The sequence below is a fragment of the Bombus vancouverensis genome, chromosome 7 (assembly GCF_051014615.1).
Source record: "Bombus vancouverensis nearcticus chromosome 7, iyBomVanc1_principal, whole genome shotgun sequence".
NCBI classification, from domain to species: domain Eukaryota; kingdom Metazoa; phylum Arthropoda; class Insecta; order Hymenoptera; family Apidae; genus Bombus; species Bombus vancouverensis.
This window is the reverse complement of record NC_134917.1, coordinates 15,013,816-15,041,776: the sequence shown is the minus strand read 5'-3', so window position 1 is coordinate 15,041,776 and position 27,961 is coordinate 15,013,816. Positions and strand designations below refer to the sequence as shown.

Sequence of the window (27,961 nt, the reverse complement as noted above, 5' to 3'; positions counted from 1 at the left end):
GGAATACATATACAGATTATATGTAATGTAACAATTACTAGAGTATTACAATATCGTTTGGTGCTGGTTACGCGTCTACCGTTAGAATATAATACGCAAGAGAGTTATAGGAGGAAGGCAGCAGTCAATAGTGATAAAAGAATTTCTACAATACCGACGCAGATAGGTGTTTGCGGCGAAACTAGCATTTGCGGTTCGTTGCTGATTGGCGCTGGTGTTCGAGCAACGTTTCTCCGCATGCTACTCGTTGTGGTACGGTTATTCGTTTAACGAATATTAACTGATGTGACGGTTTTCTTTCCCTAGTCGATGTAATTCGTTATCAGCGTTTTATAGTCCATTACCTTTTTGCGTGAAAGTGTAGAAATTTTAGTTAATAACTTGACAATTTTTCTCTCCTTAGGAGGTTGTATCTTATTGGCAGGTGTTCCATTGTCATAACGGATGAAATGAATATTTATCTGTGGAAAGATCATTTTAGTTCGCTCAAGAAATTGCAAGTATTTTTCTGATGGTTTACTGCAAATTATTAAGTTTGTTCGCCGAATTAATTTTATACAAGTTACGAATGAATGCGAACAACGCTGAATTTATGGTTACCAAAAGTGTATCCCTTGGTGAATAAAATTTTAAATCAAATCAGGTAAGTATTCAAAACAATTGTGTAAAAAAGGTCATTTTATATTCAAGTAAAATGTATTATCGGAATTAACTACTTTTGCTGGTACTACTTTCACGGTATCTTCATTTTCAGCAAATATTTCATATTGAGAAAATTTTTTTGTATAGAACAGCTTGGTAACAGCTTGATCCGTTTAAAATTTAATTTACATCGCTTAAATAGGAATCAAAGATAAGGGTCAAGAACGATAGTCATTATTTACTAGCTTTGATTTACTACACTTTAGTTTAATATAAAGATATTGTACATGATATTTGATTATCATTTAATCATACGTAGTAGTTTGGTTTCCGGAACCACCTGTTGTTGCTTTTCCAAGTTTAAAACATTACCACGTACAATCAGCTAAAATATTAACTAAAATTAGTTGAAGTAATTACAGCTAGTTATCAGTAAAGTAGTTATTTCGACATAAAGCAGTCTATATCATTGATACGTAGACCATTACTAAAGATTTATGCTTATACAAAGTTCTTTATATTTCTTACAGAGGAGAAAAATGTACAATAGAAGGTAACAATTGAAGGAGATCGAGCTATGGCCAACAGAAAAGACAAAACATCTGTAGGTTTTGTAAGTATTTTACTGTTAATAGTTAGAAAATTTAATGAAAATGTAAAAAGCAAAATATATCCACCAAGTTGAAATTAACGCGTGACGTCAACATTATAGTATATGCACATGTATAGAAATGAGCAAAAAAAAAGAGAGAAAGAAAACGTAGAAAAGACAAAATTAGAATATTTTTGAGTAGCGGAATATGCATATACGTTTGTCAAACGCGAAATAGCGATACGGTGTATATACGTACACGTATGTAAGTATATATGTTACATTTCCTGCCGTATAATTATCAGTTTCTTTGCGGCGCAACGCGATAACGGAAAAGGCATTAAATCAAAATAAATTTCAATTCCGACTGAATAAGTAAGAAAAGGTGGTCGAGTTTTCGACCGTTGTAATCGAAAATAACAGTGTCGTCGCGTATGAGTCACAACGATCGTTCAAGGTAAATTGTTTCGCATACGGAAAAGACAATTATTCCACGAAAGCGTAATGCACGACGTACGAGATACTAGGACAAGGTAACAAGCTATCAGGGACGCGACAATTTAGTTTGATATACCTTGACTCTTTCCATTTCATCTTTTTTTCATATCGGTTTCTGTCGCTTCCATACCCCTGACCCCACTCTCTCTCTCTCTCTCTCTCTCTCTCTCTCTCTCTCTCTCATTCCCTTCATCTCCTTCTTCGTTCCTTTCCTCGTTCTTTTTTCATCTCTTTTACCGTAACTGAGATCTTTTCCAATATTTTCAAGCATTTTAGAAGAGTTTGACGAATAAAAACCGGTTTTCCCTCTTCCATCATTCACATTCCACAAATTCAAAAGATTTCTAACGCTTTACGCTATGTTTATTTCTAACGGTTGATGTATAAATAATCGAGAATTGGTATTTAAAGTAAGTACAACGTACGGGAACGGTTACAGTTGGCTCTTCTGACGCGGGAACGAGTAGGGAACGAGAGGAATAAGAGACAATGGAGGAAAAAATTAAAGGAAAGTAGAGTCAGCTGTCAGTTTAGTGGATTACATCATCGATTATTCGCACAACTGATCTCATGCACGCGCGAAAGATATTTCGTTTCTCGTACTATGTGACTCTGCGTCGACATATTTATTTGTTTGTCACGTTCAGCGTTATCAACGAATTGTTGTTGCAGTTTTTATAGTCAATAGGAAGGTTAGCGTTTAGACGTGGGTCTTGAAAGCAAAGTCGTATCGAAACGTAATACCTTTTGTGGCACGAGTGACGCTTCCATCATTTTCAGACCACATTTTTATACGAACTGCCGCAACCTTGAGCTATTCGCGGTTATGACGTACAACCAGAAGTATCACGTAGGAGACACCGAACGTGAGAATCGTCGACACTCGGTTCTTCTTAGGGGCTGACGAATGCGATTCTATCGATATTGGAATAATTACGCGTTTACCCATTTTACGCGGAAGAACGAAAGTTAAGAATCAGAGAGCGAGAGAAAGAACTCTGGCGAGACGAGAAAAGGAAAGGAACTGCGCTGGAACGATCGTAAGGGACCGAAATTGTGGGAGAAAGTAGCGTTGCGATAAACGCGAGGAAGGTTGAAGAAACCTTTGGTTGCCTGAATCCGTCGGTGAACGCATCGAGAGGCGCGAACGTGTAAACACCGATGCGCGACATGACACGACGACGATCTACTCGGCCGGTCGTGGGTAGACTCACACCGACTACGCACGCGCGTCTCTCCAATCCGCCACTCTGACTAACGCGATCTCAAACTTCCCTTCTTTCGACCCGTTCGATGACTCGCTCTTCTTAATGCCGTTAACTCGATCTTACCATCCGCTCGCGAGGTTACTTCGAGGATACGTTTCGCTCTACGATTCAGTGCCTATCCGAGCCAGAGATACGCTCGCATTGTCTCGATTTACCGCTGTGTGAAAACAAACCTCGTGCGACGAATAATCGCGAATATCGCCAACTTTATGAAGTTCTCTTTATCGCGAAAGATATCTTTTTGAGAAAGATCGTGGTAATATCGCGATAACGTCGTGTTCGATTGGATCGTACATTGAAAAATTTGAAAAGTATCGATGTAAGAAGTGGCAAGAGATATCGGCAATTTTTACGTGGTAGAAACTGTCAGAGATCTGATTCGGAGAGAGAAGCTCCGATGAGTCGCGCGGTTCTAGCGCATCGTTACCGTTACCCTATACGAGAAGACATCGACCGATGATCACAGATTGGGTAAGACTCGATATCGAGAAGCGAAACTGTTTATCGTCGAGGAAGAAACTGATACAGAGACGGAGGACGATTATCCGTCGATTCGCTGAACGATGATGTACGATTGGAAATTGAAACGTAACGCCGGCGCCGTGTGTAAATGCTACTCGCGTGCCAAGCTTCCGCGTTAAAATATCCGGTCGTATTAGAACGGCGGCGAACGCGATCGTTTGAATATTTTTTTCGTTTTATCTCTTTCTAATTTTTCGTTTCAGCTGGACACATGGTTCGGCCGGCCAAAAAAGTCCGGGCGTGGAGGTGGGGTCAGAAGTGGTTCGGGAAACAACACTATACCACGACCCCATTCCGGTGACGATTTCAATGAAATTGAACAACAACGTTGTATCATCGAAAGAATGGACAAAGAGACGGTGAACGACAAATTCGAGGAGATGTTGGTGAGTTGAGGTCGATTTCTCGATTGACGACCGCTATCCGGACACGCGTGGAGGTTTTCGAGATGATCAAGTTTTCGCGAAAAACAGGCCAACATGAATCTGACCGAGGAGAAGAAAGAGCCCTTGAGACAGCAATCGGAAACAAAGAAGAGGGAGATGCTGGTTTTGCATTACAAAGGTAGCATACAGGAGAATAGATCAAAATTTGATAAACCAGCGGATTACATACAGTATTTGGCGCAACCCGATTTGAGCGTCAACAAAATCTACAACTGCATCGAGTCGTTAAGAATAGCGTTGACGAACAATCCTTTGAGTTGGGTTCAAGAATTCGGCACCAAAGGATTGAAACAGGTTTTAGCGACGCTCAACGAATGCTATCGGAAGTAAGTATTACCGATAAAAAAAACATCGTTGCGTTGTGTCATAGCATCGGTATTCGATATTGTCCGACTAAGAATTTCTAATGTTCGTGTTGTTCTATTGCAGTGCCTTCATATATTACGATAGGTAATTTATGTAAAAATACTATTTGCTTTAATTTTATTAGCAAGATAGATTTTTCCGCATCGTTTCCTTTTTTTATTTTTAGCTTTCGATATTAACGTTGGTGCACGTTTAAGTATGTATGATAGCGCGCGTGCCTATCCTATACGTGTATAATCGTATAATACACCTTCTACATATACATATGTGTGTAACATAAACTTCTGGATGATATTCTATCCATTCTATGCCAACAACCGGCTCCTTTCAATATATACTTTTTTATTTATTAATTATCTTATTATTTCTTTTGAAAGTATACCTTTCGAAGGTTCGATAATTAGAGTTAAACTAGGAAACGTGTAATATCAACTCACAATCGATATTTAATTGCATGATGATCTGCCTATGCGATGCTCTGTACAATAGCGCTAGTCGACTAGTCGAAAATCGAGAGCCATTCGAAATTAGTCTATTCGAACGTTCCACGATGATGGATGTTAATGCAGTTTCTTCGCGATTTCTTTTCGAATAGTTGGCTCGACTGTAGCTTATCGGAACTATATTTTTATTTTTTATTTTGTTCGTTGTAACAGATTCAGATGACGTTACACTGATGCCTTTCCATGTTCTGTGACAGTGACAACCGGTACGAGCGAATACAGTACGAATGCATCCGATGTTTAAAGGCTATTATGAATAACACCGTCGGCATAAAGGAGATGTTGGCTCATCACGAAGCGCTCACGATCGTAGCCAGATCGTTAGAGCCGACCAAACCATCGGTCATGTCCGAAGCTGTGAAATTGCTTGGCGCGGTTTGTCTCATTTCGAGCGACAGCCACAAGAAAGTCTTGGACGCGATCACCATGAACGGTGAATTCAAAGGAAGAGAAAGATTTTTACCGATCGTACAGGGCCTGATGAACAAGAAGAACGAGAACTTACGGGTACGTTTCTTCTCTTCCTGTCTTTTCCGATTGATCTTCGACTCTTTCGCTTCCCTCGCTCTTTTCGTCCTTTCTCGTTCTCGTTTGGTTCGTAATCCGATGACACGCTCTTTCGATAGGTGGAGTGCCTTCAACTTATCAATTCCATCATTTCTTCGGCCGAAGAACTAGACTTTAGATTGCATTTGCGAAATGAAATCATGCGAGTCGGCTTGGCTGATATTTTAGAGACGTTGGAAAAGAACGAATCCGAGGATCTGGCCAGACATCTAAAAATTTTCAATGATCACAAGGAGGAAGATTACGAAGAATTTGTTCAAAGATTCGATCATGTTCGATTGGAATTGGACGATGTAAACGATTGTTTCGAAGTGATTAAAAATATGGTGATGGAAACATCCGCGGAACCATATTTTTTGTCGATACTTCAACATCTTTTATTCGTCAGAGACGATGCTCTGGTGAGGTAGGAAAGAGCTACAACCTTTTGCATGCTGTTATACTATATTTACTCATCGATATCGTTTTTTTTTTTATTATTTCTATCATCGTTACTATTACTATTTTGTTTTCCTTCCATCCTTTTTCTTTCCTATGCTTTGCTTCCCTTTGCTCTCCTTTCCCTCCCTTTTCTTTTCTTTTTCCTCCAACAGGCCGGCCTACTATAAACTGATAGAAGAATGCGTATCGCAAATAGTGTTGCACCGTTCAGGCTGTGATCCGGATTTTAGCGCAACCAAGCGCTTTCAAATCGACGTTCAACCGTTGATTGATACGTTGGTGGAGAAATCGCGGGCAGAGGAAGAAAGACGATTGGTCGAAGTATCGCAAAAGTTGGAAGAGGCCATAGCTAGTAAGCAGGAAGCGGAGGCGAAACTCCAACACGCGGAGAACAAGATTAGGGAGCTGGAACAAGGAGGAGCGAGATCGACCGGTGTTAACGCTGTGAGTTTCCCGTTAAACTCGCTCGGCCGAGTAAACGCAGATTTCTGCTTCTAATCTACGTTTGTAATTTACGTCAATTAGTAATAACTGCCTCCTTTGATTTACGATACGCGCACACAGAATGGTGCGAAGTGTTCGTCCACACCAGGAATAGCCAATCCACCGCCACCTCCACCGCTTCCGCTCGCAAATGCGGGCGGACCCGGATCGGGAATGCCACCGCCGCCGCCGCCGCCGCCACTACCAGGTTTCGGCGGGCCGCGTCCACCTCCGCCACCTCTTCCCGGATTTGCGGGACCTCCACCACCGCCTATGCCTGGTATGGCCCCGGGATCGGGACCGGCACCTCCACCGATGCCAGGATTCGGTCCGGTACCTCCACCGATGATGCCTGGGTTCGTTCCAGGCTTGAACGCTGCTCCGCAATCGCTACCTTTAGGACTGAAACCGAAGAAAAAGTGGGAAGTTGACGCACCGTTGAAGAGAGCAAACTGGAAGGCGGTGAATATCTATCAGATACGACTTTCCTTTTTCTTCTAATTAGAAAACTATTGTGATGCAACACGTGCCGTAGATCATGCCTCATAAACTTACCGAAAAATCGTTTTGGACAAAAGTGCAAGAGGATAAGTTGGCCAGGCCCGAAATATTAGACGGCTTAGTTCAAAAGTTCGCATCGAAACCGAGCGGGAAGAAAATCGACGATGTCGTGGACAAGTAATTTGACAGCGTTCCAATCATTCTCTCGATCTAATAACGATTATCCGTTGTTGTTAAAATGTGAAACACAAAGAATCTTGCTAACGTAATTGTTATCTTTTCCTCCTGGTTGCGCAGATCAGCTCCGTCGAAGAAAGTTAAAGACCTTAAAGTCCTGGATGGCAAAGCTGCACAAAATATTCTTATACTACTTAATGGTACCTTAAAACACACGTCGTACGAAGAGGTCAAGTCATGTTTACTCAAGTGCGAAGGACCCGTTATCTCGGACAATATACTTCAAGGGCTGATACAGTATTTACCACCACCGGACCAACTGTCGAAACTACAACTCTACAAAGATCAGTACGACGACTTGACAGAAGCCGAACAATTTTGCATTACCGTGAGTACAGTTGAGATATCTCAATCGACCTTCCGCTCATGCGGAAGACGAAGATTCTTTGAACGTATCAGATCATTGAAACATCTTCGAATCGATGTGTACTATAGATATCAACGATCAAGAGATTATTGCCGAGACTGAGATCGTTAAGTTTCATGCTACGGTACGAAGAACTGGTGCAAGATGTAAAGCCGGACATAGTAGCGGGGACGGCAGCCTGCGAAGAAGTAAAAGGTAGCAAAAAATTTGCCAAAATTCTCGAACTTATTCTGCTGCTTGGCAATTACATGAATTCCGGCTCGAAAAACGGCCAAGCCTTCGGATTCGAGATCAGTTTTCTTACCAAGGTGTGTTGCAACGCTTTGTCATTGGACCGTAAACACGAGATGTGTCGCCATCGTTCGCGATATCGTATCTTTCCTTTCGATTTTCAGTTAACAAGCACCAAGGACGTCGACAACAAACAAACTCTGATGCACTATTTGGTGGACACGATAGAGCGACAATTCCCCGAGTGTCTGAGCTTTCCAGAAGAGCTAGCACACGTGGACAGAGCTAGTCGCGTTTCCTTAGAAAATGTACAGAGAACATTGCGACAGATGGATTCCAATATTCGAAATCTTGAACAAGATTTATCGAATGCCAAAATCCCACAATCGAACGACGATTTGTTCCTGCATGTTATGGGTGTATCCTTTTTTGCATTTCTTTTTGCCCGCTTTCAAACGATACGAACGTTATTTTTACGTGGTTTGATCGATAATCAAATTGTCGTTGATCAAATAAGCATTATAATCGTATATATCGATTTTCCTTAATTATCGTGTAATCGACTCGCAGCCTTTTGCGAAGAAAGCCCGTGAATCTTACGAAGTTCTTCAAAATATGTTTAAACATATGGACAGTTTGTACACCGAAATTTCGGAATTTTTTTCTTTCGACAAGCAAAAGTACACGATCGAAGAATTTTTTGGGGATATAAAAACGTTCAAAGACGATTTTATGGTAAGCGAAGAAATCAAGAAGAATTGGACTGTTTGTTTCTTTTTTCTATTCTTCCTTCTTTCTTATAGCACGCTCAGAAGGAAATAATAAAACTACGAGAGGGAGAAGAGAAACAAAGACGAGCGAGAGAGGCACGAGAAAAAGCAGAAGCGGAGAAAGCAGCACGGGCTGCGCGGAAACGAGCACTGGTTGACATGAACGCCCACGAAACGCAGGAAGGTGTCATGGACAGCTTGATGGAGGCTCTTCAAACTGGTTCCGCGTTCAGTCGGCCGGATCAACGACGAAAACGTCAAGTACGCGCCGCTGGTGGTAAGTTCTATAGGGCTGCATATGCTACGACGAAATCTACGAAGAAGGAGAAGTTGTTGCTGGCTAAATTGTACGAATCGGGAGAAGCCGAGCGGCGCATGCTTCGAAATCGAAATAAAATCTTCGCCTCGTCTCTTCCTCGTGGCGCAGTCACGAGCTCGGCAAGTTCCGATTTCGAAAAGTATACGACACCGGAAGAGAATCAACATCTCTATAAGCGTTTGTTGCTCGATCGGGCCACGAGAGCGCCCAAGCGAGAGAATTTTCTGTCTAGAGTCAGTTCGTTTCAGAAAAGCAAACAAGCCGAAATCGTATACAAGAGAGCACGCGTCGATCGATCGATGATCGAAGAAACTCCGAGAAGAGAGATTTCTATAAGAAGATCTCGAAATTTCGATAAAACCCCGAATTCATCCAGCAATTCTGTTCAATGTAGTGTCGTGACCGCTGCTACTTTATCGTCGGCCTCGTCATATGGACTCGTAATAGACGAACTGAAGAAGCGCACACCGACGCACGTCGAATCTCTAGCGTCGAACGATCCGTCGCCGTGTTCGAGCTTACAACTTTCACCCTGTGTTTTGTACCAGACGGTTTTAGTAGGCGAAGCTTTAAAACTTAGCCCGGTGAGAAGACGACGCGTTATAGTAAGTAAGAAACATAAGAGAAACAGTATCGTGCGTCGTGCCGTTCAAAGTCGTAGATCGAAGCATGCGAGGAGGTCGACGATCGCCGGTGAAACAAAATCGTTTGGTTATTTAGGCAGCCCAAGCAGCGAAAGCGTTTCGCTGATCGAAAATTATTCCGTTTGCCGTGCTTCCGATACCAGTTCCGACACTGCGTCGACCAGAATATCGCGATCCATGGGTGATATCGCGATGAGAATCGGCAAAACGATCTCCTCTCCGTTAAAGTTGATTCGAACGAAAAATTTCGGCAACAATAACGCTCATTGGAAAGACGAGAACGAGAACAATCTGTGCAACATACAGCATTCGAACGGCCAATTCACAATGTTGAAACGTTTAGTTCAACCTGAAATCGCGGATGCAAGCATGAAAACGACCGAATCGAACAAACTCGCTGTCCAAATGACCGACACCATTCTCGAGTCTCGAATGAACAACGACCTCGATATCTTTCACCTTGATATACCTTCGATTACAACCAAAGAGAAACAAACCGTTCTAATGAAAAGGAAACGTCAGAAACGGGCTTGGAAATTTTGGTAGACGGTACACGTCGAACGTCTGTATCGTTATCGTAGACGTTATCGTGATGCTTTCGAACATGACACGTTACACGACTACGACGGTTTCAGGATATGATGCTTTCCTTTCCTGTACTTTTTACCACAAGACAAGACTGAATCTCGCCTCATCGCTCCTTTCATCTTTTTTTTTTTTTTCTTTAGTTACTTTTCACTTCTTCCTTTTTTTTTTTTTTTTTTTTTTTACGAAATTTCAATTTCATGTCATTGGATGGCGTTTGGCCGTTACAAACGCACGCTTGCTTTACTTTATCCATTTTTCATCTTTGACTTCTCATTACTCATTTTTACCAGCTGGTCTCATTTTTAAAAAAAAAATCGCATTAGCTCGACGACTAATCGAGGACGGAGACTTTGCAAGTCTATCGAAAGCGGAAAAAAAGTGAAGAAGAAAGAAACACGTAAAATACGATTTAACGTTAATTTTTTAGGAACGAAAACTTATCGACTGTACAACATTCTGTGATCTAGATACGGAGACGAACGTCGAATATATACTCGCGCGCCTACATCGATCACTTGTAATCGCATCCGTTGTAAATATCGTAATTTTCAAATAAATAAAGGAAATTTTTTGTACTATCGATCAGTATTTAAACTATTTTCGCTGAAACAGTAGTTAATTTAGCCAGCTAAGTTTAGGTAGCTGTGTGAGAAAGGATTACAACGTAGATCGTTCGTAACGCAAACCGATCGAGTTAATATAGCACGTACAAGTGTACAACAGACGGATACATACGACGTAAATGTTTCTTTTTTACAGCAGAGAGAAGAGCTCAACTTAATAGAAGTCGATCGCGTACAGGATTAGTCGGCACTGGTTTACTGGGAAGGGAACTTTCGACGTAAGTATTTAGACACGTATTAAGCGTATACGTATTTGGATCTTTTCGCCACGATGTGGTACTTATACGCGTATCGATATCACGATATTCGAAAACGATTATCGCGTACGATACGTTCCTAAATTGCGTGAAGAGATCGCGACAAAGATAAAATCGTCAGAGATAGACAGATAGAGAGATTACTTTCGAAATAATACCTTGCCTAATGATCGTTGTTGCAGAGAACTGTTAAGCTCGGCATAATCCATGGAATATCCTGTTTCCGTCCTAAACTCAAAACTGTGATGGATCGAATGTTTGTTTTATCGGTAAACGATGAAGCGGGGAAAGAAAGAAAGAAAGAAAGACAGACAAACTCGGGAAGCCTCGCGACTCTTCGGTATCGGTTTACAGAGGAAGAACGAGCTTCGATTTTTACGAGTTACGATTAATTTAGCAGTCTTCCTATTGCTCTATTCGATATGTCTCAAGAGATTGTTTCGTAGGTATAATAATATATACAATATGACGTTGAATGCTACTCCGATGCGTCGATAAACGTAATACATGTGAAAAGTAGTTTCACCGAATTTTCTACCAGATTTTCGACTTATCGATCGATCTATTTTTAAATCGGTTACTAGCCGTAAAGTTCGCGTTTTACAATTGCAAAGTAATATACGATGTAAATATGCATATACGTACATTCGCGTGCAGCAAGTGTTTTTCTTAACTTTTATCCAAAGACGGCTGATCCCTCGAGCACGGTGATGGATCAGCCTCGTTCGATCGCGTGAACACGGGCGTAGCGATAATCGACTCGTTGACTCGACGCGAAACCTTTGAAAACCGTGCCAAATCGACGGAAACGTCGAGGGAAAAGACGTTCGAACGTGAAACAATCTGTAAAAATTTCAACATATTTTAGGCCATGGATGCGAATGGTACGTTAACGTAACCGAAGACCAATTTATTTTTCGAATCTCGAATTCGACGATTGTTTATACTGTATGTACTGACGTCGGATCCAACAGAAATTTGTACCTATATTGTGAATATGTGAATTTAGATAGTATCAATACATTGCGATCAATACAATCGAACGTAGCGTGTTTTCTTTACTTATACTACTACGATACATAGAAACACCTTTTTGACCGAAGGGAGTGGTATTCGATAACTAAATGGATGAATCGCGAAAACATGGTTTGTGTTTGAGCGACGATCGGTATCGCAAAGTGTGTCGCGGGTATATATACCAGCTACGGAAGCATTGGCGTAACCGGTCGCGATCCTTTCAAAAAGAATCTCTCGCGCGAATTCTCGCAATTGCATGGACAGCGGTGGTTCGAGTAAACGAAATAGCAGAGATCGCATCGAAATTATCGAATAGAGTTTGCTGCTCCGCGGCCTTTCGATCGTCGCTCGAGAAACGAACAAGAGAGAGAGTGAGAGAGAGAGAGAGAGAGAAGAAGAAGAGAGAAAGAAAGAAGCCCTACGACATAACAGCTACACCGATGGGGTATTTCGTGCGCACACGCATACGCTAGCGATAGTGTTGGCCGCGTCATTACACCCATACTCGCGTGCACACCTGCGGGAGAACGGTTGAATCCATCTGCGAGCAGGCGAGGTCTCGCGTATTCGTGCGATCAGAGGACCCTATACCTTTGTGAGTACACGCGTGTGTTGGATGAACGAGTGTAGTACGGAGGCAACAACGGACGGCAACTTGGGGCACAAGCAAATGACGTGTTTCTATCGTTTCGACGTTCTCGACAGTGCATCGATCGCGTTCGCGTCGGCAAATAGTATTTCTCGACTAGTCTCGCAGTCGTGTTCGGTACGTCAAAACGCGGCTGCGTTCACGTTGAAACGTGTTCGAGAACTGTGGCACGCGAGCACGTGATCGCGAGTGACCAAGACCACGACATTTTCAACCTCGAAATATCTTTAACCGATGGCTCGTGCTGCGGTTTCGTCTAGTCTCGTTACCGAGAAGGAAAGCGGGTACTCGGTTTCCGCACGAATCGCGTCGTTCAGCGGACTGTGCAACCTCGAATATCGACTAGAGGACGACCGATCGACGCTGCAGTCTGGATCCTTGCTTTTCCACCGAATCGATCCATATCTCTGTTCGATCGCGCGAGCCAATTGTTCCTTTACGAACACCTCGCGATTACGATTATGAACATCTCGATCCAAGGATACGGGAAAAGGAAACATTGACATCGTGAACAAAACGTTCACTGTTCTATCTTGAATATCGTGTTCTCGCTTTCCGAAGGTGAAACGTGTTGCGCGCTCGATAGAATGCAAATGCGCGCTAGATAGAATACAATGAACATACCTATCGTATCGGGAGATATCGTCGAAGACGATATTCATAAGCCACGTTTCGTTAGGGTGAGTATCGTGATAAGTGCAGTAAACGAATTTTTCATTTTACGGCTTTAAGTTATGCGTCATACATCGTGCGTCATACGTCATACACGTTACCTTTGTTGTTGTTTGCGTCAACCAAACCGAGACGCGCGAGTTTACACAATATAATGTCGCGTTGGGAACGCGTCGCAATCTCAGTCTTATTCATCGTGTAGTTTGTCCGAAGCAGTAAGTCGCAGCGATAATAAATTCTGTGAAAAGAAAAAAGTATGCGCCCCTATCTGAACGTACACGAGTATGCTAGCTTCAATCTTGTTAGGCTTTGTCGCGACGTATTTTCGCCGATCGATCGTAACGCGCTCGTACGATTTCTTCGTTCGATCGCACGCCATCTTTCTGCCATTGATCGAACAACGTTGGACGACTCGTGTTCCTGCGTCTCATCGAGTGATTCGACACATATGGAGCTCGCGCACTCGCCACATATGACGGTGAAACGTGCGAAACGCGATAGAACTGCAACAACGAATAAAAAAAAGTCACGGTTACAGGTGGCGTTTCGAAAAAGTGCCAAACATTCCACCGATCCACGATGGATAATTCGGAAAGTGAAACGTGACAGATAGAATTTCGACTTTCTCCATTGATAAACGTTAGAATATCGGTCCTGGATAGGATTATTCACCGTGATCGTCAACTGCCTGAAAAAGTACACGATCGAAATTTGCATGACTTAAGGTGAAAATGTTTGAACAAATCGTACTTATCGAACAACGCATCGCGTAATCGGTTACATAATTATCGACCATCCCCTATGATCGCTCGCATCGAAAATGTATCCGAGGCATAACGATTTGGTATGAATATTCGCCGAACGGAGAAGAAACTCGGAAGTAAGGTAAACGATCTCGAGTGGAAGATTACGCGAAGCAGTGACAACCGAGAAATGGCGTTCCGCGCGTACGAAAGCGCGAGATACGCGATTGCTCGACGCGAATCGATCGAAAACTCGTCTAGCGTGGCTACGAAGATCGGCGTGCGTGCGCGAATCCGAATTATTGCGAGTATTCGTGGTGGAGTACGGGACTAGAAAACGAAACAGTCCGAGGGTACCCGAAAGGGAGCGGACTGTGACGAGTCGAAGCGACATTTGCCGAAGGAGTAAAGGGGCCCGATCGGTCGTCAACTGGAATAGACCACGGAAGGTGAGAAATCAGCGGACTGTGTTGGGCGCGCGCGCACGCTATTCCGTGCGCTTCGATCGATGCGAGTCAACGGTGATCTGTAAATCTTCTCGGACGATCTTCTCTTCTTTCCTGCTCTCACTCGTCTATATCCCCTCTCACTGAAACTTCGTTTCATTCTCCCTCCTTTTCACGAGGGTAACACCGTTCGTCGGCCCTGGGAATTCCGCTTTCCCATAGAAAAGAAACGCATCGCGGAAACATCGAACGCGTCTACCTCTGTAACGTTCCGTCTATCGTTTCGAGCGCGATTTGTATACGCGAGTGGAATGTGAAGAAACACGATCGATATATTTCGCGTTGGCTTACGCATACTAGGTGTTTCTACTACCCAACTGGCTATGGAACCGAGAGACACGGATTTATCGTTGTTCGACGTGTGCGCGATCGAGAGAGGTCGATTATTTTGAATCGTTCCTCGTCAGGAGGGAACTTGATTTTCGCGATCTACCCGTTAGCAGTGGCTTCCACTTGTTGGTATTAAATAGTGCTCGTTCCAAGGACGGGAGAGCAGGAAATTAGCCGAATACTCGAATATTTTCGATAGTGTACCCAGAAACTCGGGGAACGATGCTGATTCTTCCGGATTTAAGGTTACAGGTAAATCGAAATCGTTGGTTTCGTGGTCGTTGAGAGAAATTCGTGATCTAGGGAAACGGTTGAAACGACAGGAGAGTAAAGAGGAAAAGGAGGAAGAGGGTCGCAAGGCGAGGGGCAGCAGGCGAAGGCTGCATTTCCTGTTTGAACGCGAGCGTAAACAGCGTGCCTCGGATCCGGTAGAGCGTGCCTGGTCCGGTGAACTCGAGCGGCGATGCACCACGCGTAACCTGTAACGTGGAAGGTGGAACGCGTAACGCGAGATCTAGCACCGCTGCGGACAAGAACGTTACGTTCGCCTCCCTTCGCGTTTCCTTGTCCGCCACCATCGGCCGTATCGCCCCACGCAACCGGAACGATATCGCCAACGGGTTTCAAGTTTGATGGCAAATCGTTCTCCAACATGGGATTCGAGCAAATGGAGGTTGAGCATAGGTCCCGTTAGCGTGCCGCATCTTCGCGTCAAACTCGTTCTCTTCGATGTTATCGCGCGCGGAGATGGAACGCGATAGGCGACCGGTGATCACGACGGTAAGGCCTTGCACCGTTTTCCTCTTTGCTACTTCTCGCGCGTGGTGGTCGCGCGGCTCGATTCCGGCTTCCGGCCGATTTCATGCGATAAATGACCGACCGGCGATCGGTAGAGCGCGGTGAGTGGTAATCGACGCGCGGTATTCCAGAAGAAGACGGTCGATTGGATGGAGCGGTGGAACCGCGAGGAAAATCGGTAATCGAGCACGAAGCGCGTCGACCTTAAAATTACGGTGCTACGTAGCAGCCGCACCCGGCGAGATACGCGGAGCGAACGTTATCCTCCTCCCCACCATAATTCGTAAACAGTTTCTTTCCTTTCACCGAGAATCGAATGGCTCCGCGGAGTCGGCCGAAGCCTCGGGATACGATGTACCGCGCGAGATAAACCAGAGAACTTTTTCATCGCAAAACGCGTTCCTGTCTCCTTCTCGTTCTCGTTCGACGGACCAGATTCTCGATCACGATTCCTGCGACAAGCGTCGAAATTCATCGGCGATCGTGACTCGCGCCGAGTTTCACGACGTGACGCACGCGATTCCACCATCGACGATGGTATGAAAGAATCACATCGTAGAGAGTAACGCGAAAAGGGTAGGAAGAGTCACGTTGGATCGCCTTTATGATCGCGATTTGTGCGTCGATTCCTTTGTGCGTGCATCGCATTCGACGAGTAACGAAATCGAAAGAGAGGTTAGACGAAAGGCGAACGCGTTCGATTTCCTCTCTGTATTCGCAGCATTGAACGGCCATGGAATAGCGATCGAGACGAACAATGTGGCTGCGAGAACGAGTACTATGTTGAAGTGGACTTGTTACGCGGCTCTGTCGAAGAATCGCGCATCCCGGCCGACTTCGTTGGACGAACGAGAGAAGAGGACGGACTGCGGGAATGCGTCGTCGCGATATTTGCGAATAGGAAAAGGTTGTTCCTGTCGGTCGGAGGACGTAGAAATATTGCGAGAATCCTCGACGAAAAAGAGCCTGGGGGTGAGAAATATATTCGAATCACGTTCTTTTGTTTGGGAATCGATCGCGCGTTTACAGGTCGCGATTGCCTCTAATCGAGGCCCCGAGTCTCTTTCGCATCGAACTCGGTCGAGCTTCGGCTCTCCTGTCGATAGGACTTTGGTCGTTCGTCTTTTCGCGCGTGGTATCGCGCGATATCGTATAAGCGACGATCTTGGCAGCAGTTTCGACTCGAGCCAACTCTCGCGTCACGATTGGTAACCGGCACGTTCAACTGGCTGTGCAGGGCTCCGATCCTAGGGTGGCCACTTGCCGAGGAAAATTGCAGAACAAACGAAGCAAACTGAATCAGGAGATCAACAAGGAGCTTCGGTTGCGAGCCGGCGCGGAGAACCTCTTCAAGTAACTGCCTTTCTCCTTGTACGACTCGTAGAATGCGCGCCGTTCGCACTCACGTGTACGTTTTACGTTTCAGGGCCACGACCAACAGAAAGCTGCGAGAGACCGTTGCGCTGGAATTGAGTTTCGTCAATTCGAACTTGCAGTTGCTAAAGGAACAGCTTGCCGAGTTGAACAGCTCGGTCGAACTTTATCAGAATGTCGACAGGTCGGTGAGATTGTCGTTTCTCCGTGCGATTTCAACGTTAAACGTAAGAACCTAAGACGCCGCTCTAAGCAACCAGCCTGACTCTCTGTGTTTTTCTGCCTTTAGCGAGGAACCGGCAATGCCGATGATACCGTTGGGACTGAAGGAAACCAAAGATATCGATTTTCGGGATCCGTTCAAGGTGAGCGCCGCCTAACACGAGAACTGGCTTTCATTCGAGCGGCGGTACTTCCGAGTCGTCGTCGCTGCAAACTTTTTCGTCTTTCGGCTTCCAACGATTTTCCTTTTGCCCGTCGACCAACGGCTCAGCGACGATTCTCGAAAAGTCCAAGTCGCTCGCTCGCGACGGACCTATCTCCAAGTACTCGCGTACGCTTGTCGTCGATCGCCGTTCGATCGTCGTTCTACGTCGGTCGGGTTCTTCTTCGATCGCCTGCTTATACGAAGGAAGAATCGTAGGTAACGGATTCAGGCGCGGCATCGTTACCACTAATCTGCCGTTCGTCGTGTTTCTTCGAGCCGTGCTATCCTTCACCGATACTTCGCACGGCAGGGTCAACTGCAGTACCTTTCCCTTGATCGTGACGCGCACGTACTCAGGATGCACGTCCACGTCAACGTGGCAAGTGTCTAAATATCTGAAATCATAGCCGATCTCGTATTCGGGTCGAGTCCGCTGATCGATCGTCTCGTGTCCAATCTTGGATACGTACTTGTACAGAGCCACCTCCAAGACGACGCGGTCGCTGTACTGCTCCTCGTTCAATTTAAACGGCACTTTCGGCTGATTCATGTTGTACGGTTTACCCTGCGGATCGAACAGCTTCAACCTGTAGGTAGTTCGCGGTTCGACGCTCCGATCTTTCTGCCGGTTTCTTCGCTTCTCTTTTCGCATAAACCGTTCCGCAATGGCGACGCGTTCCTCCGGCGTGTGACGACTGGTTCGATTCCAAAACGATTCGTCCTCTTCCTCGTCGTCCTCCTCCTCCTCCTGCTCCTCCTCTTCCTCCTCGTTTACTTCTTTATCCGCTCGCTCCTTCTTCTCTTGCTCGTGGCGATGTTCCTCCGCGTTCACGACTTTCTACGGATAATAGACGTAACGCGATCAAATTCTTGGCCGAAGAATTCTTGGCAGAGCGCGAAAAGGAAAACTCGCTTACTCGATTTGCTCGTGACTTGGCAGTTTGTTCGCGATAATCGAGCAATTCCGCTTCCCGTATTTTCTTGTATCTCGCGCAACTTCGTACGATCTCCCCTTCGGTCTCGGCGTAACGTTGCAACGCTCTTATCCGTTCGGATCTGTCGATTGGCGTACCATCTAGCTCCTTCAATCGCGTTAGAGTCGCGATAGCGTATTCCCTGTACCCTTCGTAATCCGCGCACGGATTTCCCACGAGGAACAGCTGCTCCAAGCGTTCGTTGTACCTGTGACACGTTGCGCGCGTAACGATCAACGTAACAATTTCGCCGATCGAACGGCTATATGTATAACGAACATGTATAACAAATGTACCTTAACGTTTTGATGCCACGAAGATCACCGATAAAGTTCACCGTTAGATCCAACTTTTTCAAGCTCTCGAGCCCTTGCAAATTTTCGATCGTCTCTATGTTGTTCAGCGCTAAATTCAAGTACTCCAACCTCTTCAACTTGCTCAAATTCTCGATCTTCGATATCAGATTGTTCTGAAGCAAGAGAATTTTCAAATGTTTGCACGTTCGGTCGATCAGTTCGATCTTCTCGATGTTTTCTTGATGCAACGCGATCTCCTCGAGCGTCGAAATCTCGCCCTCGTTGTGCTCCGAACGCTTTCGTAATAAATCGAGCGTGATTCTCGACATTTTGTTGCTCGCGGATCCGCCGACGCAAACTCTTCGACGCGGTCGCTAAGCGGCGCGTATCGACGTAACGCGCTCGATTGTCTCTTCCCGTCCTTCTCTCTTTCGCTCTCTTTCGCTCTCTTTCGCTCTTTCACCGTTTTATTCAACTGTCGTTCGAATGTTGCCTCGCAGGACTTTATCCTCGAACACTATAGCGAAGACGGAACGAATTACGAGGAGGCGATCGCGGATCTGATGGAAACCAGACAGGTGAGTTACGAGCAAGATCGTACGATTACGACGCAACCTAAGTCCAAGATAATCGGATTTTCTTGCTGTTGTTCGAAGGCGACGCGGACGCCGACCAGGGACGCGGCAGGCATCGCGTTGTTGTTACGCTACTACAATCAACTGTACTTCGTCGAGCGAAGATTCTTCCCTCCCGATCGAAGTCTGGGCATCTATTTCGAGTGGTTCGACTCGTTGACAGGGGTTCCCAGTTGCCAACGAACCGTCGCGTTCGAGAAGGCTTCGATTTTGTTCAACGCAGCCGCTCTGTACACTCAATTGGCTGCGAAGCAGGATCGTCTGTCCACGCGAGGCTTGGACCAGGCGATCGACGCGTTCCTGCGAGCCGCCGGTACCTTTCGTTACATACACGAAAACTTTACCAACGCACCGAGTATGGATCTTGGGCCGGACATGCTCGAGATGCTCGTTCAACTGATGCTGGTAACGACGCGTTCGTAGCCGTAGCACGCGCTTCGAATTCGCCGCAAACCGAACGATTACGATCGAAGGAGAGCGGCGTGTCCGGGTGGGGAAACACGGTTGGAGCACGGTCTGACGCTCGTCTCGTTCTTCTCTCGTTTCAGGCTCAGGCGAGGGAATGTTTGTTCGAAAAATTGGAACTTCAATCGAAGGACGGCAGGAACATCGACGTTTCGTTGGACCTAGCGCAAGAAGCGTCACAGGTAGCGGCCGACAAAATTTTACGTACGCGTAAATCTAATACGCCCGTATTTCGCTTAGATCCCGCGAACCATTTTACCCAATGGCGTACGATCGTCGATTGCCTAGGTTGCGGCCGTCTACAGCGATGTCCACGGGTTGATCTCGCGCGAACCGGTCCGCGACTACGTACCGGAAACCTGGATATCGTTGATCTTGGTAAAACGGGAACACCACCTGGCTCTCGCGCACAAGCACCTCGCACTTGGATTGTTCGATAGAGCGATCACCGAATGGCGAGCTGAAACTAAACTCGCGCTCGAACACGTGCAAAGGAGCGACGGAAAGACGCAGCTCGACGTGATCGTGCCACGGGACGATAACGAAAGGAAGCTACTGGGTGCGTAGGCGATCGTTACCCGATCCGAGATCTCGATTTCTGTTCCGTCCGTGTTTTACCTCTGTCGCTGTTTCGCTATTTCAGCGAAAGCGCATCTCAGGGAAGCTTTGGTCCTGCACGAGGAAAGTCAGAGGCTGCAAAGAATGTGCAGAGACTTGAAAGCGAAACAGGCGCTTGCCAAAGTTCTGAAGAGAGTACAAGAATCGACGGTAGAGGACTACAATGGCATCGGGGACGAGGATGACTTTCGAGGATTGTTGGATCCTCCGGATATCATAGGTAACACGCGCGGGTTCTTTCGTCTATTCTTAGACCTTAGATTCTCGATGGTCCGGCGCGTCTGTGACGAAACTGCGTATCGTTTTCCCTGACGTAGCATCCACCAAGTTCCAATTGAGCATCACCCATCCGGATTTCGGACAGCACGGAGTGGAAGATCTTTTCAGATCGTTGGGTCCGGTCGCTATATTTTCAGCTAAAAGACATTGGACCGCGCCACGATTGATACAGCTTCAACGAGGACCCGACGGCGAAGGGTTCGGCTTCAGTGTACGGGGTGATGCTCCTGTAATAATAGCTGCGGTCGATCACAATTCGTTGGCCGACGTACGTATAAATGCGGGTCTCGCAAGATATATTTATACTTGTTATAACGAGCGGTTTTGTTTCTTCAGTTGGGTGGCATGAAGGAAGGCGATTTTATAGTAGGAATCGGCGATAAAGATGTCAAGTGGTCGTCCCACGAACAAGTGGTTCGGCTGATCAAGCAATCCGGTGATTTTATAAACTTAAAACTGGTTACGCCGATGGACAGAAATTATTTAAAGGTAAACGCAAACGTGGTCTCGTCGACATTGACCTACGGAAACGGCCTACGATAATAACTTGTGCTACCGTTTAATGACTTGTGCTACCGTTTCTAGAAACCTGGTAAGGTTAACCAGCAGGACAAGGGAAGCGTTTCGGCAAGCAGCTCTTCCGGCATTTCCTCGGGTCAACCGAGTCCTGCCGGTTCCGTTACCACCGCCCACGTAGCTAAGAAACTACCGTGGAATCCGTTTAAAAAGTCGGTCACGCAGCGCGACAGTAGGGACCTGACGTTCGACAATGTAATACTTAGATGACTCTTTGGATGTTTCACGCGGTTGTTGCAATTGGAGTTTTCGTCGAAACGTTTATCAGATGGTTCCAGGTTCGACATTGGCTGGTAGCCCTCCGAATTGCTGGATCGCGCTATCTCGTTGCAACGTTTGCACTTTTCTCAACGATTCTGTGTAATATTTTATCTATCGAGTATGTACTTACGCGTACGCGCAAAAGTTTCGCGTACGAACGCGAAACTCGTAATGTTTCGTGTATTAAAGTACGTTTTATCGATGGATTCCGAAGTACAGGGGTGAAATAAAAGGGCAATTCGACGGAACTTGGATGTTCTTCGATAAACGAATACGATCGTGTATCGTACATCGTACATTGATCGTATATTACATATGATTGTATAACGTACAGTGACGATCGACGAGAAACGTATGGAGCGAAACAAAAATGTAAGCATACGTTATACACCAATTATATTTTGTTCACGAGTTAGTCGTTTCTTTTGTTTCCCTTTTTCCTTGCAACATCGATGTAAATACCAATTCGAAAAGAAAACGTAAGTCGCACGACTTTCCAATAGCCATGCGGAACGTCGATGTAAAGCGCAGCTTGAGAAAGCACGAGAGACGAACCGATGTGCAAAGATACGCGTAAAGTAGGAAAGAATAGAAAGGCACAACTACAAACGCAGATTGAACGGCGACTTTCACCGAGTCGAGAAACGTCCTGGTACACGACTGATTACGCAAGCAAATGGGAAGAAACGCCAGTCACGTGTAACGGCCAATCATATATCGTAGACCTATGATCGAGAAAATCCTGTTCGAAGCGTTTAAAAAAAGAACGTATAAACATCGCGAGGAATGCGTATCGATCCGAGTCGACGAGGGAACAAACGGTGAAAGGAAATAGTATAGAACGTTGAGAAAAGCGGAAGGCGGTTAGTGAAAAAACGACCGGTAGTAATATCGTAAAAAAGACCGATTTTATTAGGCGTGCGCGTTTTACCTTGGCGTTGCCGTTCGCTGCTTTCGACGAACAACGGCAAATCTTCCGAGTTTTCCGATCGTTTCGTCGATGACTATGTCGTCGTAGTATATAACGCAGCCTCGATATTCAGCTGGCCGACCGAAAGGAGACTCGCGGTGAAAGTAAAACGTAAAATTACGAGAAGAAAGCGAACCCTCGAGTGGCCACCGTTTTATACCGTTTAATACCGTCTAATAACGTAGGCGCATTGTTCGTCCGCGAATCGAATCGAGTGTTGCGAACTTGAGAATTCCCGTCGTCCAAGATACGTCAAATGCGTGGAGAAACGACGTCGCGTTTCTTAAAGTGGGAACCTTTGAACGGCGACGAGTATTATTCGCGTGCGTGTCGAATCTTTTAGGCGTTCGAAAATGAAAAGAACTATGTAAAGGGAAGGAGAAGAGCAAAGCGAGTGCGAAGAGAGGAAGCAGAGCGGTAAGAGCGGGAAAAGTAGGAGCGGTAAGAGCGGTTCGCGTACCACGATCTGGCCTTAAATTGATCGAGCGAGCAAGCAAGCGGATTACTCGGGTCCAAGTCGGTCGAGGAGAAAGATTTCTCAACGCGGCACAAGATATTGTGACGCGAATAGTGATCGACGACCTTGGCTAGCCGCGATTAGCCGTGTATTTCCGAGTAACTGTAAGGATACGAACGTCGTTCGGTGTGCCGCGTTACCGATTGCCAGCACCGTGCTACGAATCGCTAGAGTGTCACGTCGAACCAACCGTTTCGATTTTTGAACGTACATCTATAAATAAACGTCGCGATTTCTCGCGTGTTCTCTATATTCTGTTTGAACCGCGATTACTATCTTACGACGATTGCGCGTCAAAAAGCGACCAACGGATATTCGCGATCGCCCGTTAACGCTTGGTTAACGAGAAGGAGAACGAGGTCGTAAACATGGACATCGGAAGATACGCGAAAGATCGGCGAGGTCGTATCGTTGGTTGTTAGAAAGCGCTGCGAAGAATCGCAAGGACAGTTGTTCTCTCGCAAGTAGATCGATGTCGAACTTTCTCCTCGACGACGAGTCGCCGAATGGCGTAAGAACTCGCCGAGTCTCGTAATCGTCGGTAGCTTGGTTAAAATTCGAACGAGCGAAACGAGGACGCGGCAAGACGGAGAAAGGAAGAAGAAGCGCAGGGGAAGGAGCAGAAGTGGGATAAAAGTAGTAGTAGTGTGGTAGCAGCAGCAACAGCAACAACGGAACGAGGACAAGAAGGCAAAGGAGGAGGAGGAGCAGCAGCAGCAGAAGGAAGAGCAAGAGGAAGAGGGGAACCGAAAGCGCGGAGCGATCCGTAAGGAGAGCGGTACTTGTCCGATTCTTTCGGACGCGAACGATGGCAAAGTCGGAAGAAGAAAATTACGGATGCGCGTTAAGCGAGAGCACGAGAACGATCGCCCGCGTGGAACTTCGCGAAGACGATGCCATCAGGGAAGAAACCTTGAAACAATTCAGAGATTGGATTCAAAAGCATCCTAATATCAAGCGTTGCAGAACGGACGCGGCCTTTCTCCTCAGGTTCCTCAGAACCAAGAAGTTCAGCGTGCCGATGGCGGAAGAGATGCTCGAACGCTATCTAACTATCAGACAATTGTATCCAAACTGGTTCCAAAATCTCGATGTCGAAGATAAAGACATCGAGGCTATCATAGATGCTGGTTATCTGATACCGTTGATGCAACGCGACCGTCATGGTCGACGAGTGATACTCTCTTGCGCAGGTGAGTATCCGCCAATCACCACAATATGTAAGTAGTTTGATTTGCTCTATTCTCAAAGTAAGCTTTCCGCCTCTTCCTCCTTCGTCTTTTTGTTTCCTCCCGTTACTTTGCACGCGTCTTTCAAGCACTGACATCCTTTCTCCCAAAGGGCGTTTCGATCCTTACAAATACACGTCCGCTCAAATGGCTCGAGCTCATAGTCTCGTAGTGGAATCTCTAATGGACGACGAGGAGAATCAGGTCCGTGGATACACACACATCAACGACGAATCTGGATTGACAATGGGTCATCTTAGCGCCTGGTCCCTAACGGATATTCGTAACATGTTACGATGCATTCAAAACAGTACACCCATGAGACACAAAGAAACTCACTTTGTTAATATCCCGAGTTGCGCGATCAAAGTCATCGAGTTTGGCATTTCTCTTCTGAACGATAAGTTGAAAAATCGAATCATGGTACGTACGCTTGTATGCGCGATCCTACATTTTTCTTTAATCGAACGTTCATCTTCGAATAATCTCTGTGCTATACTCGCATTAAGGTACACAAGAGCCTGGACGAATTGAAAACAGCGATTGATCCAACAATCTTGCCGAAAGAGTACGGGGGAGAAATTCCACTCTGCGAGATGATCGGTATGTATATACGTATTGATGATCGTTCACCGTCGACCATGTAGTTTTGGTTTTAGTCAAAGTTTCAGTTCTGCTTTGCTTTTCAGCAAATTTCAAGAAGACTTTGAGGGAACAGAGGAATCGAATAAAGGAGCTCGACGACATGTACATAGAGATTACATCGGCGGATTGTCATTATGTTTCGACGAACGACGATTTGTGCGGTATCTCTGGCTCTTTCCGCAAACTCGAAGTCGACTGATATTCTTTCTTCCTGGCGAACGCGATCCTCTCTCGCGTCTCTTCGCGTTCTTTCGCTCGCAGCGAAACGATTTAAACGAAACTCGAATCTATTCGCGCTCCTAGATAAATATTTATTCTTACCTCGTGTATCAGAATTCTCCTGCCGGTGGTATTAGTTACCTATGATCGTTTCAATTTACGTACAACATAGAATAAGAAATGACACACGTTGCACATTCTTAGGAAAGTAATTCCATCTTTAACGTACAACTGCAAGCTGTTGCAAGTTCGCAACTATCCAAGTACGAAACAGTGTACGTGATAATGTAAAGCGTACCGAAAAAAACAAGCATTTTACGTACGATTATATCGTATGAAATTTCTTTTTAGATTTGTACAATACATGCCAACTCAAAAATTACGTATCATTTGAACGATGAAAAACAACAATATAACACTCGTAAAAACGTATTTTGTATATATATATATGTATATATATATATATATATATCGACGCTCTTTCTTCTCCTTCTCCTCTCGCTCTACGTTTATTAAGCTTCCTTAACATTTACAAGCTCGCATTCATGTAGAATCTCTCTTAAAAATTTTGTACTCGCGGGAGCTGTGGTGTAGAAATTTCCTGCAACGTACAGAACGGTACCTGTGACCGTATTGTCGATTGAATCGTACAACCGCGCGACGTCGACAAAATCTTCGATAAGCGATCGACTGATCTATAATTGAAAATAAAGCATACGCTTACGCTTACTTACCCAAAAAATTTTTCGCGTTATTATCGTACAAAATGACCTTACAATTGCTCCTATGTAATATTTTAAATCCTAAGCAACGGAATCGCTCGTCCGTTTTGTACAGAGTACTATTTTTTTGCAGATTCAAATGAGGTTGTCCACTAAATGGATTGATGAAGTCTGCCCAATAACCCATTTTTCTCAATTTTGCACAAATATCTGAAGCAGCTAGCACAAACTGTAAATAAAGGAAGAAACGATTTGTACGGATCGTACTGACGATTCACTGCCTGGTTTACACCGGCTACTCTTTAAATATATAGACAAGGATACTTTTCGGTATAATTTAACAAAGTCATACATACTTACGTATTTAGCTAGCTTCTCAGTTTCTATTTCTCTGTTCCATTTCATAACCTTCGGGTTAATCGATTGGCTGACAGTAACGATAGTAAGCTGGGGAGAACCGACGTCTAAACATCCAGGAAATAGCTCCTCTATACCTTTTCTTAGCAACAAAGGGCATTCCTGCGCTACGTAACGAAGCTCTGGACGCTGATTGTTCTTTCTCGAACGACTCAATAAGCGACCAGATTTTTCTTTGGGACCATCTACCAAGATCTGTTCGTTGGAATGCAGGTCGACTAATTGCGTCTTGACCTGAATGGTCGTGGTTACATCCGACCAGCCGGGACCAATGCTTCCTGGTAAATAAAATCTGAATCCCCTTGGTGTTAAAAGCTCCCAATTGGAATTTATTCCAAGTACAGTACCATCCACATCTGGAAACAATCGAGAACGACTATAAGAAAAGGATTTTTGTTGTTAAGCTATCGTCGCAAAGAAACGATTACATTTACCATTTAAGTTTTCACTATTTGCCTGCACGATTTTGTACGAATCGGTGCTTTTATCGCTACGTCGAGAGTACCGACTCTTTGAAAACACATTAAACAGAATCGTAGCACTAGTTTTCTTGGCATATTTTACGCAAAGCATCTGAAAAATGACATTGCATAGGTTATGTTCTACCATTTCTCTTCGTAAGATCGGATTCAATGAATAAGTAATTATCAAATAATCGTCGATTGAATCGTATTTACAACTGTGCCGCAATTAAGTTAGTATTGTGAGAAGAAACCTCGTTACCGTTGGATCACGATTCACATGCTGAATTAACAATTTCTTTATCAAAGGTACCGTTTTGCGATTGGATTATCTAACCTTACGATCATCCGTATATATCCAACTATATACATAACGCGATATTGAATCGAACGCGACACCATTCGTGCAACAACAGAATTTAAGGAGATGAACATGATTGTTTCATCGCCAGATGGCACTATACGTTCGTCCTTCTCACGACTGTATATATATACAGCCGAATGATTAACGGGGCATAGAACCGTTTGTTACCGATTGCGCACGATCTGCATTATCGAAAACGCGCGTTCGAAGGAAGAACACCGCTCGTATTTGATTCACGGTATACCAATACCAAAATCGACAACGGTGTCGTTGATATCGTTCGAACGCGCGTGACAAAGTTGAATAAACGCAGGGTGTGCGTCACAGGTGTGGGATCTCTTTGAAGATTTTCATCGGAGACGGATGTTTGAATCATTGAGAGAGTTCGCGTCGCCTCGTCGTTTCTAACCTAAAAAGTCGAAATGGCCGAGACGGAGCAAGATTTAGGAGATCGTGCTGACAACGACAATTTAAAACCGGATAAACTGTTTATCTTAAAAAAATGGAACGCCGTGGCTATGTGGAGCTGGGACGTAGAATGTGACACTTGCGCGATATGCCGAGTTCAAGTAATGGGTAAGTTTGCATTCAAATGCATATAGTCCATAGATTAAGGCGTTTCTCGAAGACTCGTTTTGCTCGAAAGATCGAAACGATATTAGACTATGCCTATTCGACAAACATACTTACGAGCACATCGATCTTGCCGTTGTTAGCAACTTTCCGTTTCTTTTCGTATCCTTATTCAACGATCAAATTCGTTCCAACGAGCAAATATATATCGCGTATATGTGGAATAACGTATGGCGTTACCATAAAAGCAAGACGATAGGATCGACAGGGGCGGGGATAAAAAATCGCGTGAAAAAGGAAGGACAATGGAACGGATAAAGCAAGAGAAGAGAAGAAAGGGGAAGAGAAGAGAAGAGAAG

The 27,961-nt window shown here is 45.1% G+C and overlaps 6 protein-coding genes across 13 annotated transcripts in view; 4 read left to right on the top strand and 2 right to left on the bottom strand.

Moving 5' to 3' along the window:
• Positions 1-132: 132 nt before the first annotated feature.
• On the top strand, positions 133-16,929 carry dia (diaphanous related formin 1). 5 transcript variants are annotated; one of them, XM_076620220.1, is made up of 18 exons: positions 133-252; positions 404-643; positions 1,173-1,255; positions 3,726-3,908; positions 3,996-4,294; positions 4,398-4,418; positions 5,035-5,344; positions 5,464-5,810; positions 5,998-6,289; positions 6,410-6,790; positions 6,864-7,006; positions 7,127-7,394; positions 7,502-7,741; positions 7,829-8,083; positions 8,235-8,399; positions 8,468-8,711; positions 10,745-10,826; positions 16,818-16,929. In XM_076620220.1, exons 3-18 carry the CDS (start codon positions 1,220-1,222, stop codon positions 16,876-16,878), a joined length of 3,327 nt encoding a protein of 1,108 aa, XP_076476335.1. In that variant the 5' UTR covers positions 133-252; positions 404-643; positions 1,173-1,219; the 3' UTR covers positions 16,879-16,929. The 5 variants fall into 5 exon arrangements, with proteins under 5 accessions (XP_076476335.1, XP_076476334.1, XP_076476338.1 ...); XM_076620219.1 differs by having other exon boundaries at positions 196-311; XM_076620223.1 differs by lacking the exon at positions 16,818-16,929 and adding an exon at positions 11,048-11,908 and having other exon boundaries at positions 197-311.
• On the bottom strand, positions 8,467-19,156 carry tilB (touch insensitive larva B). Its single transcript, XM_076620235.1, has 3 exons — positions 18,652-19,156; positions 18,299-18,563; positions 8,467-18,219 (listed from the first exon to the last, which is right to left on the bottom strand). Exons 1-3 carry the CDS (start codon positions 18,978-18,980, stop codon positions 17,350-17,352), a joined length of 1,464 nt encoding a protein of 487 aa, XP_076476350.1. The 5' UTR covers positions 18,981-19,156; the 3' UTR covers positions 8,467-17,349.
• Positions 12,484-21,900, top strand: Rhp (GTP-Rho-binding protein rhophilin). Of its 2 annotated transcripts, XM_076620231.1 has the most exons (10): positions 17,013-17,138; positions 17,244-17,319; positions 19,152-19,229; positions 19,308-19,691; positions 19,835-19,933; positions 20,040-20,310; positions 20,395-20,589; positions 20,687-20,916; positions 20,985-21,137; positions 21,234-21,900. In XM_076620231.1, exons 2-10 carry the CDS (start codon positions 17,257-17,259, stop codon positions 21,432-21,434), a joined length of 1,674 nt encoding a protein of 557 aa, XP_076476346.1. In that variant the 5' UTR covers positions 17,013-17,138; positions 17,244-17,256; the 3' UTR covers positions 21,435-21,900. The 2 variants fall into 2 exon arrangements, with proteins under 2 accessions (XP_033190669.1, XP_076476346.1); XM_033334778.2 differs by lacking the exons at positions 17,013-17,138; positions 17,244-17,319 and adding an exon at positions 12,484-13,211.
• A 1,042-nt stretch (positions 21,901-22,942) lies between these two features.
• On the top strand, positions 22,943-25,807 carry LOC117157603 (clavesin-2). Its single transcript, XM_033335816.2, has 4 exons — positions 22,943-24,165; positions 24,314-24,624; positions 24,711-24,804; positions 24,891-25,807. The coding sequence occupies exons 1-4, from the start codon at positions 23,781-23,783 to the stop codon at positions 25,043-25,045; spliced, it is 945 nt and encodes a 314-aa protein (XP_033191707.1). The 5' UTR covers positions 22,943-23,780; the 3' UTR covers positions 25,046-25,807.
• Positions 25,379-27,854, bottom strand: LOC117157685 (cobalamin trafficking protein CblD). Of its 3 annotated transcripts, none has more exons than XM_076620234.1 (5): positions 27,720-27,854; positions 26,639-26,777; positions 26,148-26,560; positions 25,800-26,016; positions 25,379-25,687 (listed from the first exon to the last, which is right to left on the bottom strand). In XM_076620234.1, exons 2-5 carry the CDS (start codon positions 26,775-26,777, stop codon positions 25,578-25,580), a joined length of 879 nt encoding a protein of 292 aa, XP_076476349.1. In that variant the 5' UTR covers positions 27,720-27,854; the 3' UTR covers positions 25,379-25,577. The 3 variants fall into 3 exon arrangements, with proteins under 3 accessions (XP_076476349.1, XP_076476348.1, XP_033191830.1); XM_076620233.1 differs by lacking the exon at positions 27,720-27,854 and adding an exon at positions 26,928-27,015; XM_033335939.2 differs by lacking the exon at positions 27,720-27,854 and adding an exon at positions 26,928-27,015 and having other exon boundaries at positions 25,379-25,666.
• The window catches only part of LOC117158087 (Regulator of cullins 2), a 24,997-nt gene continuing 24,240 nt past the window's right edge, over positions 27,205-27,961 (top strand). The window contains exon 1 of the mRNA XM_033336674.2: positions 27,205-27,605. Coding sequence (XP_033192565.1) covers positions 27,452-27,605 — 154 coding nt within the window. The 5' untranslated portion in view covers positions 27,205-27,451. The remainder of the gene's footprint in view (positions 27,606-27,961) is intronic.

What these genes read in the sequence shown, in the direction of transcription:
- dia (XM_076620220.1), top strand. Translation starts at nt 1,220, where the DNA reads ATGGCCAACAGAAAAGACAAAACATCTGTAGGTTTT. An exon ending in CTCAACGAATGCTATCGGAA is followed by an intron (nt 4,295 to 4,397) that starts GTAAGTATTACC and finishes GTTCTATTGCAG; the next exon opens with TGCCTTCATATATTACGATA. An exon ending in CTGGGAAGGGAACTTTCGAC is followed by an intron (nt 10,827 to 16,817) that starts GTAAGTATTTAG and finishes CTGGCTGTGCAG; the next exon opens with GGCTCCGATCCTAGGGTGGC.
- Rhp (XM_033334778.2), top strand. Translation starts at nt 13,146, where the DNA reads ATGAACATACCTATCGTATCGGGAGATATCGTCGAAGACGATATTCAT. An exon ending in ATCTGATGGAAACCAGACAG is followed by an intron (nt 19,230 to 19,307) that starts GTGAGTTACGAG and finishes TGTTGTTCGAAG; the next exon opens with GCGACGCGGACGCCGACCAG. An exon ending in TAGCGCAAGAAGCGTCACAG is followed by an intron (nt 19,934 to 20,039) that starts GTAGCGGCCGAC and finishes TCGATTGCCTAG; the next exon opens with GTTGCGGCCGTCTACAGCGA.
- tilB (XM_076620235.1), bottom strand. Translation starts at nt 18,980, where the DNA reads ATGTCGAGAATCACGCTCGATTTATTACGAAAGCGTTCGGAGCACAAC. An exon ending in CGTGGCATCAAAACGTTAAG is followed by an intron (nt 18,564 to 18,651) that starts GTACATTTGTTA and finishes AACGTGTCACAG; the next exon opens with GTACAACGAACGCTTGGAGC. An exon ending in CCAAGTCACGAGCAAATCGA is followed by an intron (nt 18,220 to 18,298) that starts GTAAGCGAGTTT and finishes TATTATCCGTAG; the next exon opens with AAAGTCGTGAACGCGGAGGA.
- LOC117157603 (XM_033335816.2), top strand. Translation starts at nt 23,781, where the DNA reads ATGGCAAAGTCGGAAGAAGAAAATTACGGATGCGCGTTAAGCGAGAGC. An exon ending in AGTTGAAAAATCGAATCATG is followed by an intron (nt 24,625 to 24,710) that starts GTACGTACGCTT and finishes ACTCGCATTAAG; the next exon opens with GTACACAAGAGCCTGGACGA. An exon ending in TCCACTCTGCGAGATGATCG is followed by an intron (nt 24,805 to 24,890) that starts GTATGTATATAC and finishes TTTGCTTTTCAG; the next exon opens with CAAATTTCAAGAAGACTTTG.
- LOC117157685 (XM_076620234.1), bottom strand. Translation starts at nt 26,777, where the DNA reads ATGCTTTGCGTAAAATATGCCAAGAAAACTAGTGCTACGATTCTGTTT. An exon ending in AAATAGTGAAAACTTAAATG is followed by an intron (nt 26,561 to 26,638) that starts GTAAATGTAATC and finishes GATTGTTTCCAG; the next exon opens with ATGTGGATGGTACTGTACTT. An exon ending in TAACGCGAAAAATTTTTTGG is followed by an intron (nt 25,688 to 25,799) that starts GTAAGTAAGCGT and finishes ATACGGTCACAG; the next exon opens with GTACCGTTCTGTACGTTGCA.